Here is a 15988-nt window from a genome sequence, read left to right on the forward strand (position 1 = left end):
TTCCCATGGCAACGCCGCCATTTTGTCCCGCCCCTGTTTCCATGGCAACGCCGCCATCTTGTCCCGCCCATATTCCCATGGCAATGCCGCCATTTTGTCCCGCCCATGTTTCCATGACAACGCCGCCATTTTGTCCCGCCCCTGTTTCCATAACAATGCCGCCATTTTGTCCCGCCCATTCTCCATGGCAACGCCGCCATTTTATCCCGCCCCCGTTTCTATGGCAACGCCGCCATTTTATCCCGCCCCTGTTTCCATGGCAACGCCGCCATTTTTGTCCCGCCCCTATTTCCATAACAACGCCGCCATTTTGTCCCGCCCCTGTTTCCATAACAACGCCGCCATTTTGTCCCGCCCCTGTTTCCATAACAACTCCGCCATTTTGTCCCACCCCTGTTTCCATGACAACGGCGCCATTTTGTCCCGCCCCCATTTCTATGGCAACGCCGCCATCTTGGACGTTATCATGACAACGCCGCCATTTTGTCCCGCCCCTGTTTCCATGGCAACGCCGCCATTTTGTCCCGCCTATATTCCCATGGCAACGCCGCCATTTTGTCCCGCCCCTGTTTCCATGGCAACGCCGCCTTCTTGCACGTTATCATGACAACGCCGCCATTTTGTCCCGCCCCTGTTTCCATGGCAACGCCGCCATCTTGCACGTTATCATGACAACACCGCCATCTTGTCCCGCCCATATTTACACGGCAACGCCGCCATTTTGTCCCGCCCATATTTCCATGGCAACGCCGCCATCTTGCCCGTTATCATAACAACGCCGCCATTTTTTCCCCCGTTCCCATGACAACGCCCCACGCCGCCGCGGCCCCGCCCCGGAAGCGCCGTTTCCCGGTAGCGCCGCCGCTTCCGCCGCCGCCGTCATGGCGAAGCTGCTGAGCTGCGTCCTGGGCCCGCGGCTGTACCGGGTGCACCGGCCCCGCCTGCCCGGGCCGGCGGCGGGCGGGGAGCCCCGGGGGGAACCGAACTGGGTGAGCCGCGGGGCCGGGGCGGGCTCGGGGCCGGGAGCGGGGCCGGTTCCGGTGTGGGAGCCCCGCGCTGAGCCCCGGTGCCCCCGCAGGACTCGTACTACCAACCGCGGGGGCTGGAGAAGCACACGGACAGCGTCCTGGCGCTGGTGAGCGCTCCCGCTGCGCTTCCCTTCAATTCCCCCCAATTTCCTCCATTTCCCCTCCATTTCCCTGAATTTCCCCGAATTTTCCTCAATTTTCCCTGAATTTTCCTCCATTTCCCCTCAGTTTCCCCGAATTTCCTCCATTTCCCCCGAATTCCCCTGAATTTCCCCTCAGTTTCCCCCAATTCCCTCCATTTCCCCTCAATTTCCCCCAGTTTTCCCCCAATTTCCTCCATTTCCCCTCCATTTCCCCGAATTTCCTCGAATTTTCCTCAATTTTCCCTGAATTTTCCTCCATTTCCCCTCAATTTCCCCTGAATTCCCCCGAATTTTCCTCAATTCCCCTGAATTTCCCCCAATTTCCTCGAATTTTCCTTAATTTTCCTCCATTTCCCCTCAATTTCCCCCAATTTCCTCCATTTCCCCTCCATTTCCCCCAGTTCCCTCCATTTCCCCTCCATTTCCCTGAATTTCCCCGAATTTCCTCAATTTCCCCTCTATTTCCCCGAATTTCCCCGAATTTCCTCCATTTCCCCTCCATTTCCCCTGAATTCCCCTGAATTTCCCCCAATTTCCTCCATTTCCCCTCAATTTCACCCAATTTTCCTCCATTTCCCCTCCATTTCCCCGAATTTTCCTCCATTTTCCCTCCATTTCCCCCAATTTCCCCCGAATTTTCCTCAATTCCCCCAATTTCCTCCATTTCCCCTCCATTTCCCCCAATTTCCTCCATTTCCCCTCAATTTCCCTGAATTTCCTCAAATTTTCCTCCATTTCCCCTGAATTTCCCTGAATTTCCCCTCAATTTCCCTGAATTTCCCCGAATTTTCCTCCATTTCCCCTCAATTTCCCCCAATTTCCCCCGAATTTTCCTCAGTTCCCCCCAATTCCCTCCATTTCCCCTCAGTTTCACCCAATTTTCCTCCATTTCCCCTCAATTTCCCTGAATTTCCCCCGAATTTTCCTCAGTTCCCCTGAATTTTCCTCAATTTCCCCCAATTTCCTCCATTTCCCCTCAATTTCCCCCGAATTTTCCTCAGTTCCCCCCAATTTCCTCCATTTCCCCTCAATTTCCCTCCATTTCCACCAATTTCCTCCATTTCCCCTCAATTTCCCCGAATTTCCTGCATTTCCCCCAATTTTCTCCATTTCCCCTGAATTTCCCTGAATTTCCTCGAATTTTTCTCAATTTCCCCCAAATTTCCCCTGAATTCCCCCAATTTCCCCCAAATATCCCAAATTTTCTCCTAAATTCCCCCAATTTTCCCCTAAATTCCCCCAATTTTCCCCTAAATTCCCCCAATTTTCCCCTGAATCCCCCCAAATCCCCCAAATATCCCAAATTTTCCCCTAAATTCCCCCAATTTCCCCCAATTTCCCCCGAATATCTCTGATTTTCCCCCAATTTTCCCCTAAATTCCCCCAATTTCCCCCTAAATCCCCCCAAATACCCCAAATTTCCACTAAATCCCCCCAATTTTCCCCTGAATCCCCCCAATTTCCCCCGAATATCTCTGATTTTCCCCAATTTTCCCCTGAATTTCCACCAAATTTCCCCCAAATCCCCCCAAATTCCCCCTGAATCCCCCCAATTTCCCCCAAATATCCCAAAATTTCCCCGAATTCCCCTAAATTCCCTCAAATTTCCCCTAAATTCCCCCAATTTTCCCCTGAATTCCCCCAAATTTCCCCTAAATTCCCCCAAATTTCCCCTAAATTCCTCCAATTTCCCCCTGAATTCCCCCAAATTTCCCCCAATTTTCTCCTAAATTCCCCCAATTTCCCCTGAATATCTCTGATTTTCCCCAATTTTCCCCCAAATTCCCCCAATTTTCCCCTCAAATTTCCCCCAATTTTCCCCTAAATTCCCCCAATTTTCCCCCTAAATCCCCCAAATTCCCCAAATTTCCCTTAAATCCCCCCAATTTCCCCCAAATCCCCCCCAATTTCCCCCGAATATCCCAAATTTTCCTCAAATTTCCCCTAAATTCCCCCAATTTTCCCCTGAATTCCCCCAAATTTCCCCCAAATTCCCACAAATACCCCAAATTCCCGCAAATCCCCCCCAATTTCTCCCAAATATCCCAAATTCCCGCAAATCCCCCCCAATTTCCCCTAAATCCCCCCAATTTCCCCCAATTTTCCCCTGAATTCCCCCAAATTTCCCCCAAATCCCCCCAAATTCCCCCTGAATCCCCCCAATTTCCCCCAAATATCCCAAATTTTCCCCTGAATTCCCCTAAATTCCCTCAAATTTCCCCTAAATTCCCCCAATTTTCACCTAAATTCCCCCATTTCCCCTAAATTCCCCCAAATCCCCCAAATATCCCAAATTTTCCCCTGAATTCCCCCAAATTCCCCCTCAATTCCCCCAAATTTCCCCTAAATCCGCCCAATTTCCCCCAAATATCCCAAATTTTCCCCTGAATTCCCCTAAATTTCCTCAAATTTCCCCTAAATTCCTCCAAATATCCCAAATTTTCCCCTAAATCCCCCCCAATTTCCCCAATTTTCCCCTGAATTCCCCCAAATTTCCCCCTGAATCCCCCCAAATTTCCCCCAAATCCCCCCAAATCCCCCCAAATTTTCCCCAAAATCCCCCAAATCCCCCCAAATCCCGTGGGGGGTCCCGCAGGCCTCGGTGCTCTGGTCCATCTCGTGCTACGCCTCTCCCCTGGCGCTGCTCTACCTGTACCGGAAAGGTGAGACGGGATTTGGGGATTTGGGGGGATTTGGGGGAGTTTTGGGGGATTTGGGGGATTTGGGGGGATTTGGGGGGATTTGGGGGGATTTGGGGGGATTTGGGGGGGATTTGGGGGATTTAGGGGGGGATTTGGGGGGATTTGGGGGTTTTGGGGGGATTTGGGGGGGGGTTTGGGTAAATTTGGGGGGAATTTGGGGGGATTTGGGGGGATTTTTGGGTGTTTTTGGGGGGATTTTGGGGGGATTTGGGGGATTTGGGGGGATTTGGGGGGGATTTCATGAGGATTTGGGGGGATTTGGGGGGATTTTGAGGGGATTTGGGGCAGATTTGGGGGGGTTTGGAGGGGATATGGGGGAGTTTTGTGGGGCAGATTTGGGGTGGGTTTGGGGGGAATTTTGGGGATTTGGGGGAATTCGGGGAGATTTGAGGCAATTTGGGGTTATTTTTGGGCTGTTTCTTGGTTATTTTTGGGTTATTTTTGGGGTTTTTTTGGGCTGTTTTGGGCTGTTTTGGGTTATTTTTGGGCTGTTTTGGGAGGATTTTTAGGGATTATTTTGGGTTATTTATGGGTTACTTTTGGGGTATTTTTGGGTTATTTCTGGGTTATTTTTTGGGCTGATTTGGGGCTATATTTTGGGTTATTTCTGGGTTATTTCTGGGCTATTTCTGGGTTATTTTTGTGCCATTTTTGTGCCATTTCTGTGCCATTTCTGTGCCATTTTTGTGCCATTTTTCCCCATTTCTCCCCCCAGGCCTGCTGACCATGTCCCGCGTGGTTCGGGGTTGTTTTGGGGGTCATTTTTGGGGGTTATTTTTGGGGTTATTTTTGGGCTTATTTTTGGGCTTATTTTTGGGCTTTTTTCTGGGTTATTTTTGGGTTATTTTTGGAGTTATTTTTGGGTTATTTTTGGGCTGGTTTGGGAGGATTTTTAGGGATTGTATTGGGCTGTTTCTGGGTTATTTCTGGGCAGTTTCTGGGTTATTTCTGGGCTGTTTCTGGGTTATTTTTGGGTTATTTTTGGGGTTATTTCTGGGCTGATTTGGGCTATATTTTGGGTTATTTCTGGGCTGTTTCTGGGTTATTTCTGGGTTATTTTTGGGCTAATTTGGGCTATATTTTGGGTTATTTCTGGGCAGTTTCTGGGTTATTTCTGGGCTGTTTCTGGGCTATTTTTGGGCTGTTTTGGGAGGATTTTTAGGGATTATTTTGGGTTATTTCTGGGTTATTTTTGGGCTGATTTGGGCTATATTTTGGGCTATTTTTGGGTTACTTTTGGGCTGATTTGAGCTATATTTTGGGCAGTTTCTGGGTTATTTCTGGGCAGTTTCTGGGTTATTTCTGGGCTGTTTCTGGGTTATTTTTGGGTTATTTTTGGGGTTTTTTTTGGGCTGTTTTGAGTTATTTTTGGGGTTATTTTTGGGCAGTTTCTGGGTTATTTCTGGGCAGTTTCTGTGTTATTTTTGAGCTGATTTGGGCTATATTTTGGGTTATTTCTGGGTTATTTCTGGGCAGTTTCTGGGCTATTTTTGAGCTGTTTTGGGAGGATTTTTAGGGATTATTTTGGGTTATTTTACGGATTATTTTGGGTTATTTCTGGGTTATTTCTGGGCAGTTTCTGGGCTGTTTCTGGGCTATTTTTGGATTATTTTTGTGCCGTTTTTGGGTCATTTTTGGATGATTTTTGTGCCATTTCTCCCCAGGCCTGCTGACCATGTCCCGCGTGGTGCCCCTGTCCCACTGCGCCGCCACCCTGGGGCTGCTGCTGGCGGGGGTCGCGTGCCTGCGAGGTCAGGGGGGATTTTGGGGGTCCCACAGATTTTTGGGGGACCCCCAGGACCCCCCAAAAATGGTTTTGTGCCCCCCAACCCCAGGGCTGGGCCGCTGGAGCAACCCCCAGTACGTGGAGTTCATCGCCGCGCTGGAGGAGAGTCACCGCTCGGACAGCGCCGAGAGCAGGGTGGGGTGGGATTTTGGGGGGATTTGGGGGGATTTGGGTGGGATTTTGGGGGATTTGGGGGGATTTGGGGGAGATTTGGGGCGATTTGGGGGAGATTTAGGGGTGATATTGGGGGGATTTGGGGGTTTTGGGTGGGATTTTGGGGGATTTGGGGCGGATTTGGGGGGGATTTTGGGGGGATTTGGGGGGATTTTGGGGCTTTGGGGGGGATTTTGGGGTGATTTGGGGGGATTTGGGGGGGATTTGGGGGGATTTGGGGGGGATTTGGGGGGATTTTGGGGGGATTTGGGGGGATTTGGGGGGGATTTGGGGCGATTTGGGGGAGATTTAGGGGTGATATTGGGGGGATTTGGGGGTTTTGGGTGGGATTTTGGGGGATTTGGGGCGGATTTGGGGGGGATTTTGGGGGGATTTGGGGGGATTTTGGGGCTTTGGGGGGGATTTTGGGGTGATTTGGGGGGATTTGGGGGGGATTTGGGGGGATTTGGGGGGGATTTGGGGGGATTTTGGGGGGATTTGGGGGGATTTGGGGGGGATTTGGGGGGATTTGGGGGGGATTTGGGGGGATTTTGGGGAGATTTGGGGTGATTTGGGGGGGATTTGGGGGGGATTTGGGGGGATTTTGGGGTGATTTGGGGTGATTTTGGGTAAAATGGGGTGATTTTGGGAGATTTGGAGTGATTTTGGGTAAAATGGGGTGATTTTGGGTGATTTTGGAGAAATTAAGGGGGATTTGGGGGGGATTTGGGGTGATTTGGGGTGATTTTGGAGCATTATGGGGAGATTTGGGGACATTTTAGGGAGATTTTGGGGTGATTTTGGGTAAAATGGGGAGATTTCGGGGCATTTGGGGGGATTTGGGGAGATTTTGGGGAGGTTTTCGGTGGGATTTGGGGGTTTTAGGGGGGTTTTGGGTGGGATTTTGAGGGGATTTGGGGGATTTTGGGGGGGATTTGGGGATTTTGGGTGGGATTTGGGGGGATTTTGGGGTGATTTGGGTGGGATTTGAGGGGATTTTGGGAGATTTTGGGAGATTTGCGACCAAATGGGGAGATTTTGGGAAGATTTGGGGTGATTTTGGGGAGATATGGGGTGATTTTGGGGATATTTGGGGTGATTTTGGGGAGATTTTGGGTGATTTTGGGGCATTCTCGGGAGATTCTGAGGAGATTATGGGGAGAATTTAAGGCATTTTAGGAGATTTTTGGGTGATTTGGGGAAATTTTGGGAGATTTCGGGTGATTTTGGGGCATTCTGGGGAGATTTTGGGTGATTTTGGGAGATTTGGGGTGATTTTGGGGATATTTTGGGCAAAATTGGGAGATTTTGGGGAGATTTGGGGAGATTTTGAGAGATTTTGGGAGATTTTGGGCAAAATGGGGAGATTTTGGGGAAATTTTGGGAGATTTCGGGTGATTTTGGGGCATTCTGGGGAGATTTGGGGTGATTTTGGGGAGATTTGGGGTGATTTTGGGAGATTTGGGGACAATTTTGGGGAGATTTTGGGGACGTTTCCGGGACTTTTTTGGGAATGTTCTGGGGAATTTTGGGGGGGATTTTGGGGAGATTTTGGGGACAATTTTGGGGACATTTTGGGGACATTTTGGGGACAATTTTGGGAAGATTTTGGGGACATTTTGGGGACATTTTGGGACATTTTCCCCAGCGGAAACTCGGCCTCTACACCTTCGACTTCCGCAGTTGGCCCGTGGATTTCCGCTGGGACAGCGCCGGCCCCGCCTGGTCAGGGACCCCAAAATCCCCCCGGGACCCCCAAAAACACCCCTGGGACCCCCAAAATCCCCCCTGGGACCCCCAAAATCCTCCATGGGACCCCCAAAATCCCCCCTGGGACCCCCAAAATCCCCCCTGGGACCCCCAAAAACCCCCCTGGGACCCCCAAAATCCCCCCGGGACCCCCAAAATCCCCCAAAAAACCTCCCCAAAATCCTCCCAGGGACCCAAAAAACCCCCCTGGGACCCCCAAAATCCTCCCCGGGACCCCCAAAATCCTCCATGGGACCCCCCAAACCCCCCCAGGACACCCCAAACCCCCCCAGGACCCCCCAAAAACCCTCTGGGATCCCCCAAAAGCCATCCAGGACCCCCAAACTCCTCCCAGGACCCCCCAAAACCCACCCAGGACACCCCAAACTCCCCCTGGGACACCCCAAAACCCCCCTGGGACCCCCCAAAACCCCCCTGGGGACCCCCAAATTCCCCCTGGGACCCCCCAAATTCCCCCCAAACCCCCCCCAGGACCCCCCAAACCCCCCCCAAGACCCCCCAAAACCCCCCCAGGACCCCCCAAACCCCCCCAGGACCCCCCAGGACCCCCCAAATTTCCCCCAAATCCCCCCTGGGACACCCCAAACCCCCCCAGGACCCCCCAAAACCCTCCTGGGACACCCCAAAACCCACCGAGGACCCCCCAAATCCCCCCTGGGATCCCCCAAATCCCCTTCAAACCCACCTGGGGACCCCCAAAACCCCCCCAGGATCCCCCAAATTCTCCCCTAACTCCCCCCAGGAACCCCCAAAATCCCTCTGGGACCCCCCAAAACCCCCCCAGGACCCCCCAAACCCCTTCCAGGACCCCCCAAAACCCCCCCAGGACCCCCTAAATTTCCCCCAAACCCCCCCTGGGACACCCCAAACCCCCCCAGGACCCCCCAAACCCCCCCTGAGACCCCCCCAAACCCCCCCTGGGACCCCCGAAATTCCCCCCAAACCCACCTGGGGACCCCCAAACCCCCCCCAGGACCCCCTAAATTTCCCCCAAACCCCCCAAACCTCCCCCAAATCCCCTCCAAACCCCCCCCAGGACCCCCAAACCCCACTGGGACCCCCCCAAATCCCCTCCTAACCCACCTGGGGACCCCCAAACTCCCCCCAGGACCCCCCAAACCCCCCCCAGGACCCCCCAAATCCCCTCCAAACCCACCTGGGGACCCCCCAAACCTCCCTGGGACCCCACAAAATCCCCCTGGGACCCCCCAAGACCCCCCCAGGACCCCCCAAATCCCCCCCAAGACCCCCCAAAACCCCTCCAGGACCCCCCAAACCCCCTCCAGGACCCCCCAAACCCCCCCAGGACCCCCCAAAATCCTCCCTGGGACCCCCAAAACCCCCCCAAACTCCCCCCAGGACCCCCAAAACCCCTCCAAGACCCCTCCAGGACCCCCCAAACCCCACCTGGGACCCCCGAAACCCCCCCCAGGACCCCCCAAATTCCCCCCAAACCCCCCTGGGACCCCCCAAACCCCCCCAGGACCCCCTAAATTCCCCCCAAATCCCCTCCAGACCCCCCCAGGACCCCCCCAAACCCCCCCAGGACCCCCCAAAATCCTCAGCCCCCCCCCCCAATTCCGTTCCAGGGGCGGCTCTCGGGCGGTCCCGCTGCTCCCGACCCCAAAGCGGCCCCGGGGGGGGTCCCGGGGGGTCCTGGGGACGCTCCGGAAGGTTCCGTGCGCCCTGGCCAGGTGGGCGGGGCCTGAATGGGTGTGGCCGGGAGGGGGCGGGGCTTGGGGAAAGGGCGTGGCCTGAAAGGGTGTGGTCAGGTGGGGGGAGGTGACCCTGGAACCCCAAAAGTGACCCCAAAAGTGACCCCAAAACTGACCCCAAATGTGACCCCAAAAGTGACCCCAGGACCCCAAAAGTGACCCCAGAAGTGACCCCAGGACCCCAAAATTGACCCCAGAAGTGACCCCAGGACCCCAAAACCGACCCAAAAAGTGACTCCAGGACCCCAAAAGTGACCCCGGGAACCCAAAACTGACCCCAAAAGTGACCCTGGGACCCCAAAAGTGACCCCAAAAGCGACCCTCTGACCCCAAAAGTGACCCCAGGACCCCAAAAGTGACCCCAGGACCCCAAATCTGACCCCAAAAGTGACCCTGGAACCCCAAAAGTGCCCCCAGGACCCCAAAAGTGACCCCAGGACCCCAAAATTGACCCAGAGACTCCAAATCTGACCCCAAAAGTGACCCTGAAACCCCAAAAGTGGCCCCAAGACCCCATAAGTGACCCCAAAAATGACCCCAAAAGTGACCCTGGGACCCCAAAAGTGACCCCAAGAGTGACCCTCTGACCCCAACAGTGACCCCAAAAGTAGCCCTGGGACCCCAAAAGTGACCCTGGGACCCCAAAAGTGACCCCGGGACCCCAAAAGTGACCCTGGGACCCCAAAAGTGACCCCGGGACCCCAAAAGTGACCCTGGGACCCCAGAAATGACCCCAAAAGTGACCCCAGGACCCCAAAATTGACCCCAAGAGTGACCCCAGGACCCCAAAAGTGACCCCAGGACCCCAAAAGTGACCCCAAGAGTGACCCCAGGACCCCAAAACTGACCCCAGGACCCCAAAATTGACCCCAAAAGTGACCCCAGAACCCCAAAAGTGACCCTGAAAGTGACTCCGGGACCCCAAAGGTGACCCTGGAACCCCAAAAATGACCCTGGGACCCCAAAAGTGACCCCAAAACTGACCCCAAAAGTGACCCCGGGACCCCAAAAGTGACCCCAAGACCCCAAAAGTGACCCCAAAAGTGACCCTGTGACCCCAAAAGTGACCCCAAAAGTGACCCCAAAATGACCTCTGCCCCCAGGCTGCTCCTGGCCCACACCATCGGCCGCCGGATGCTGTTCCCGGGCTCGGTGCGGCTGCTGCAGAGAGCGCTGCTGCCCGCCCTGCTGCAGGGCCAGGCCCGCCTGGTGGAGCAGGTGAGAGCCCCAAAACACCCCGAATTTATCCCAAAATATCCCCCAAAATATCCCTGAAAATATCCCAAAAATATCCCGAAATATTCCTGAGATATTCATAAAAATATTCCAAAATATCCCTGAAATTCCCCACCCAGCCCCGCCCTGCTGCAGGGCCAGGCCCGCCTGGTGGAGCAGGTGAGAGCCCCAAAACACCCCGAATTTATCCCAAAATTCATCCCAAAATATCCCCCAAAATATCTCTGAGATAGCCCAAAGTATACCTGAGATATTCCAAAATATTCCCCAAAATATCCCAAAATATCCCTGAAATTCCCCCCCCAGCCCCGCCCTGCTGCAGGGCCAGGCCCGCCTGGTGGAGCAGGTGAGAGCCCCAAAATATCCTAAATTTATCCCAAAATATCCCCCAAAATATCCCTGAAAATATCTCTGAGATATCCCAAAGTATACCTGAGATATTCCAAAATATTCCCCAAAATATCCCTGAAATTCCCCCCCCAGCCCCGCCCTGCTGCAGGGCCAGGCCCGCCTGGTGGAGCAGGTGAGAGCCCCAAAATACCCCGAATTTATCCCAAAATTCATCCCAAAATATCCCTGAAAATATCTCTGAGATAGCCCAAAGTATTCCTGAGATATCCCAAAATATTCCCCAAAATATCCCTGAAATTCCCCCCCCAGCCCCGCCCTGCTGCAGGGCCAGGCCCGCCTGGTGGAGCAGGTGAGAGCCCCAAAACACCCCAAATTTACCCCAAAATATCCCTGAAATATTCCCCAAAATATCCCAAAAATATTCCAAAGTATTCATGAAATATCCCAAAATATCCCTGAAATTCCCCCCCCAGCCCCGCCCTGCTGCAGGGCCAGGCCCGCCTGGTGGAGCAGGTGAGAGCCCCAAAATATCCTAAATTCATCCCAAAATATCCCTGAAATATTCCCCAAAATATCTCTGAGATATCCCAAAGTATCTCTGAGATATTCCAAAATATTCCCCAAAATATCCCTGAAATTCCCCCCCCAGCCCCGCCCTGCTGCAGGGCCAGGCCCGCCTGGTGGAGCAGGTGAGAGCCCCAAAACACCCCAAATTTACCCCAAAATAATCCCCAAAATATCCCCCAAAATATCTCTGAGATAGCCCGAAATATACCTGAGATATCCCAAAATATTCCCCAAAATATCCCTGAAATTCCCACCCAGCCCCGCCCTGCTGCAGGGCCAGGCCCGGCTGGTGGAGCAGGTGAGAGCCCCAAAACACCCTAAATTCATCCCAAAATATCCCCCAAAATATCCCCCAAAATATCCCAAAAATATCCCAAAGTATTCATGAAATATTCCTGAAAATATCCCAAAATATCCCTGAAATTCCCCCCCCAGCCCCGCCCTGCTGCAGGGCCAGGCCCGGCTGGTGGAGCAGGTGAGAGCCCCAAAATACCCCGAATTTATCCCAAAATATCCCTGAAATATTCCCCAAAATATCTCTGAGATAGCCCAAAGTATTCATGAGATATTCCAAAATATTCCCCAAAATATCCCTGAAATTCCCACCCAGCCCCGCCCTGCTGCAGGGCCAGGCCCGGCTGGTGGAGCAGGTGAGAGCCCCAAAATATCCCAAATTCATCCCAAAATTCATCCCAAAATATCCCTGAAAATATCCCAGAAATATCCCGAAATATCCCTGAGATATTCCAAAATATTCCCCAAAATATCCCTGAAATTCCCACCCAGCCCCGCCCTGCTGCAGGGCCAGGCCCGCCTGGTGGAGCAGGTGAGAGCCCCAAAATATCCTAAATTCATCCCAAAATATCCCTGAAATATTCCCCAAAATATCTCTGAAATATCCCGAAATATACCTGAGATATTCCTGAAAATATCCCAAAATATCCCTGAAATTCCCCCCCAGCCCCGTCCTGCTGCAGGGCCAGGCCCGCCTGGTGGAGCAGGTGAGAGCCCCAAAACATCCTAAATTCACCCCAAAATATCCCTGAAATATTCCCCAAAATATCTCTGAAATATCCTGAAATATTCCCCAAAATATCCCTGAGATATCCCAAAGTATACCTGAAATAGCCCTTAAAATATCCCTGAAATATCACAAAACAGTCCCCAAAATATCCATGAAATATCCCAAAATAGTCATGAAAATATCCCAAAATATCCCCCAAAATATCTCTGAAATATCCCGAAATATCCCCCAAAATATCCCTGAGATATTCCAAAATATTCCCCAAAATATCCCTGAAATTCCCACCCAGCCCCGCCCTGCTGCAGGGCCAGGCCCGCCTGGTGGAGCAGGTGAGAGCCCCAAAATATCCTGAATTCATCCCAAAATATCCCTGAAATATTCCCCAAAATATCCCAAAAATATCCCAAAGTATTCATGAAATATTCCAAAATATTCCCCAAAATATCCCTGAAATTCCCCACCCAGCCCCGCCCTGCTGCAGGGCCAGGCCCGGCTGGTGGAGCAGGTGAGAGCCCCAAAACACCCCAAATTTATCCCAAAATATCCCTGAAATATTCCCCAAAATATCCCAAAAATATCCCAAAGTATTCCTGAAATATTCCAAAATATTCCCCAAAATATCCCTGAAATTCCCCCCCCAGCCCCGCCCTGCTGCAGGGCCAGGCCCGCCTGGTGGAGCAGGTGAGAGCCCCAAAATATCCCAAATTTACCCCAAAATATCCCCCAAAATATCCCTGAAAATATCCCAAAAATATCCCAAAATATACCTGAGATATTCCTTAAAATATGCCAAAATATCCCTGAAATTCCCACCCAGCCCCGCCCTGCTGCAGGGCCAGGCCCGCCTGGTGGAGCAGGTGAGAGCCCCAAAATATCCTAAATTCATCCCAAAATATCCCCCAAAATATCCCTGAAAATATCTCTGAAATATTCCAAAGTATTCCTGAAATATTCCAAAATATTCCCCAAAATATCCCTGAAATTCCCCACCCAGCCCCACCCTGCTGCAGGGCCAGGCCCGCCTGGTGGAGCAGGTGAGAGCCCCAAAATATCCCAAATTTATCCCAAAATATCCCTGAAATATTCCCCAAAATATCCCAAAAATATCCCAAAGTATTCATGAAATATTCCTGAAAATATCCCAAAATATCCCTGAAATTCCCCCCCCAGCCCCGCCCTGCTGCAGGGCCAGGCCCGCCTGGTGGAGCAGGTGAGAGCCCCAAAACACCCCGAATTTACCCCAAAATATCCCCCAAAATATCCCTGAAAATATCTCTGAGATATCCCAAAATATACCTGAGATATTCCAAAATATTCCCCAAAATATCCCTGAAATTCCCCCCCCAGCCCCGCCCTGCTGCAGGGCCAGGCCCGCCTGGTGGAGCAGGTGAGAGCCCCAAAACACCCCGAATTTACCCCAAAATATCCCCCAAAATATCCCTGAAAATATCTCTGAGATAGCCCAAAGTATCCCTGAGATATTCCAAAATATTCCCCAAAATATCCCTGAAATTCCCCACCCAGCCCCGCCCTGCTGCAGGGCCAGGCCCGCCTGGTGGAGCAGGTGAGAGCCCCAAAATATCCCAAATTCATCCCAAAATATCCCCCAAAATATCCCTGAAAATATCTCTGAAATATCCTGAAATATCCCCCAAAATATCCCTGAGATATCCCAAAGTATACCTGAAATAGCCCTTAAAATATCCCTGAAATATCACAAAATGGTCCCCAAAATATCCATGAAATATCCCAAAATAGTCATGAAAATATCCCAAAATATCCCCCAAAATATCCCTGAAATAGCCCAAAATATCCCTGAAATATTCATGAAAATAGTCCCCAAAATATCCCTGAAATACCCCAAATATTCCTGAAATATCCCAAAATATCCCTGAAATACCCCAAAATATCCCTGAATTACCCCAGAATATTCCTGAAAGTATCCCAAAATATCCCCCAATGTATCCCCAAAATATCCCAAAAATATCCCAAAGTATCCCTGAGATATTCCTGAAAATATCCCAAAATATCCCTGAAATTCCCCCCCCAGCCCCGCCCTGCTGCAGGGCCAGGCCCGCCTGGTGGAGCAGGTGAGAGCCCCAAAATATCCTAAATTCATCCCAAAATATCCCTGAAATATCCCCCAAAATATCCCAAAAATATCTCTGAAATAGCCCAAAATATTCCCCAAAATATCCATTAAATATTCCAAAATAGTCCCCAAAATACCCCTGAAATATTCCAAAATATTCCTTAAAATATTCCCCAAAATATCCATGAATTTATCCCAAATTATCCCCCAAAATACCCCAAAATATCCCTTAAAATATTCCTGAAATATCCCAAAATATTCCTGAAAATACCCCAAAATATCCCTGAAATATCCCCCAAAATATCCCCAAAATTTATCCCAGAATATCCCTCAAATATCCCAAAATATTCCAAAATATCCCCAAAATCCCCCCAAATTCCCCAAAACCGCCCCAAAATCCCCCAAAATCGCCCCAAATCTCAAAATCCCCCCAAATTCCCCAAATCCCCCTAAATCCCCCCAAATCCCCCCAAATCCCCCCAAATCCCCCCAAAATCCCCCCAAAATCCCCCCAAATCCCCCCAAAATCCCCCCAAAATCCCCCCAAATCCCCCCAAATCCCCCCCAAATCCCCCTAAATCCCCCCAAATACCCCCAAATCCCCCCCAAATCCCCCCAAAACCCCCCAAATCCCCCCCAAATCCCCCCCAAATCCCCCCAAATCCCCCCAAAATCCCCCCAAATCCCCCCAAAATCCCCCCAAAATCCCCCCAAATCCCCCCAAATCCCCCCCAAATCCCCCTAAATCCCCCCAAATACCCCCAAATCCCCCCCAAATCCCCCCAAAATCCCCCCAAATCCCCCCAAATCCCCCCCAAATCCCCCCAAATCCCCCCCAAATCCCCCCAAAATCCCCCCAAATCCCCCCCAAAATCCCCCAAATCCCCCCAAATCTCCGCAAATCCCCCCCAAATCCCCCCAAATCCCCCTCCCCACAGTTTGGGGGGCAGCGGGCCAAGCTGGTGGCGTGTGACGGGAACGAGATCGACGCCATGGTCATCGACCGGCGCGGGAGAGACCCCCGAGGGGACACCCTGGTGGGATTTGGGGGTCCCTGGGGGGGTTTTGGGGGTCCCAGAGTGGTTTTGGGGTGATTTTGGGGGTCCCTGGGGGATTTGGGGGGGATTTTGGGGGTCCTTGGGGGGATTTTGGGGGTCCCTGGTGTAATTTAGAGGTTTTTTTGGGGGATTTGGGGGGTCCCAGGGGGGTTTGGGGGGTCCCATGGGGGATTTGGGACACCCTGGTGGGGTTTTGGGGGGTCCCTGGGGGGGTTCTGGGGGGATTTTGGGGGTCCCTGGGGGGATTTTGGGGGTCCCTGGGGGGGTTTTGAGGGTCCCTGGGGGGATTTGGGGGTCCCGGGGGGGGGGTTTGGGGGTCCCTGGTGGGGTTTTGGGGTCCCAGAGTGGTTTTGGGGGGATTTT

At 52.2% G+C, this 15988-nt stretch overlaps 1 protein-coding gene across 1 annotated transcript in view; it reads left to right on the forward strand.

Moving 5' to 3' along the window:
- The first annotated feature begins 828 nt into the window (after positions 1 to 828).
- ABHD16A (abhydrolase domain containing 16A, phospholipase) overlaps positions 829 to 15988 on the forward strand; it is a 37418-nt gene continuing 22258 nt past the window's right edge. Inside the window, exons 1-9 of the mRNA XM_072921078.1 lie at positions 829 to 989; positions 1079 to 1135; positions 3768 to 3834; positions 5538 to 5624; positions 5709 to 5794; positions 7461 to 7537; positions 9172 to 9276; positions 10401 to 10515; positions 15506 to 15604. Coding sequence (XP_072777179.1) covers positions 882 to 989; positions 1079 to 1135; positions 3768 to 3834; positions 5538 to 5624; positions 5709 to 5794; positions 7461 to 7537; positions 9172 to 9276; positions 10401 to 10515; positions 15506 to 15604 — 801 coding nt within the window. The 5' untranslated portion in view covers positions 829 to 881. The remainder of the gene's footprint in view (positions 990 to 1078; positions 1136 to 3767; positions 3835 to 5537; positions 5625 to 5708; positions 5795 to 7460; positions 7538 to 9171; positions 9277 to 10400; positions 10516 to 15505; positions 15605 to 15988) is intronic.

This window comes from Taeniopygia guttata, chromosome 35, assembly GCF_048771995.1.
Source record: "Taeniopygia guttata chromosome 35, bTaeGut7.mat, whole genome shotgun sequence".
Lineage (NCBI taxonomy): Eukaryota > Metazoa > Chordata > Aves > Passeriformes > Estrildidae > Taeniopygia > Taeniopygia guttata.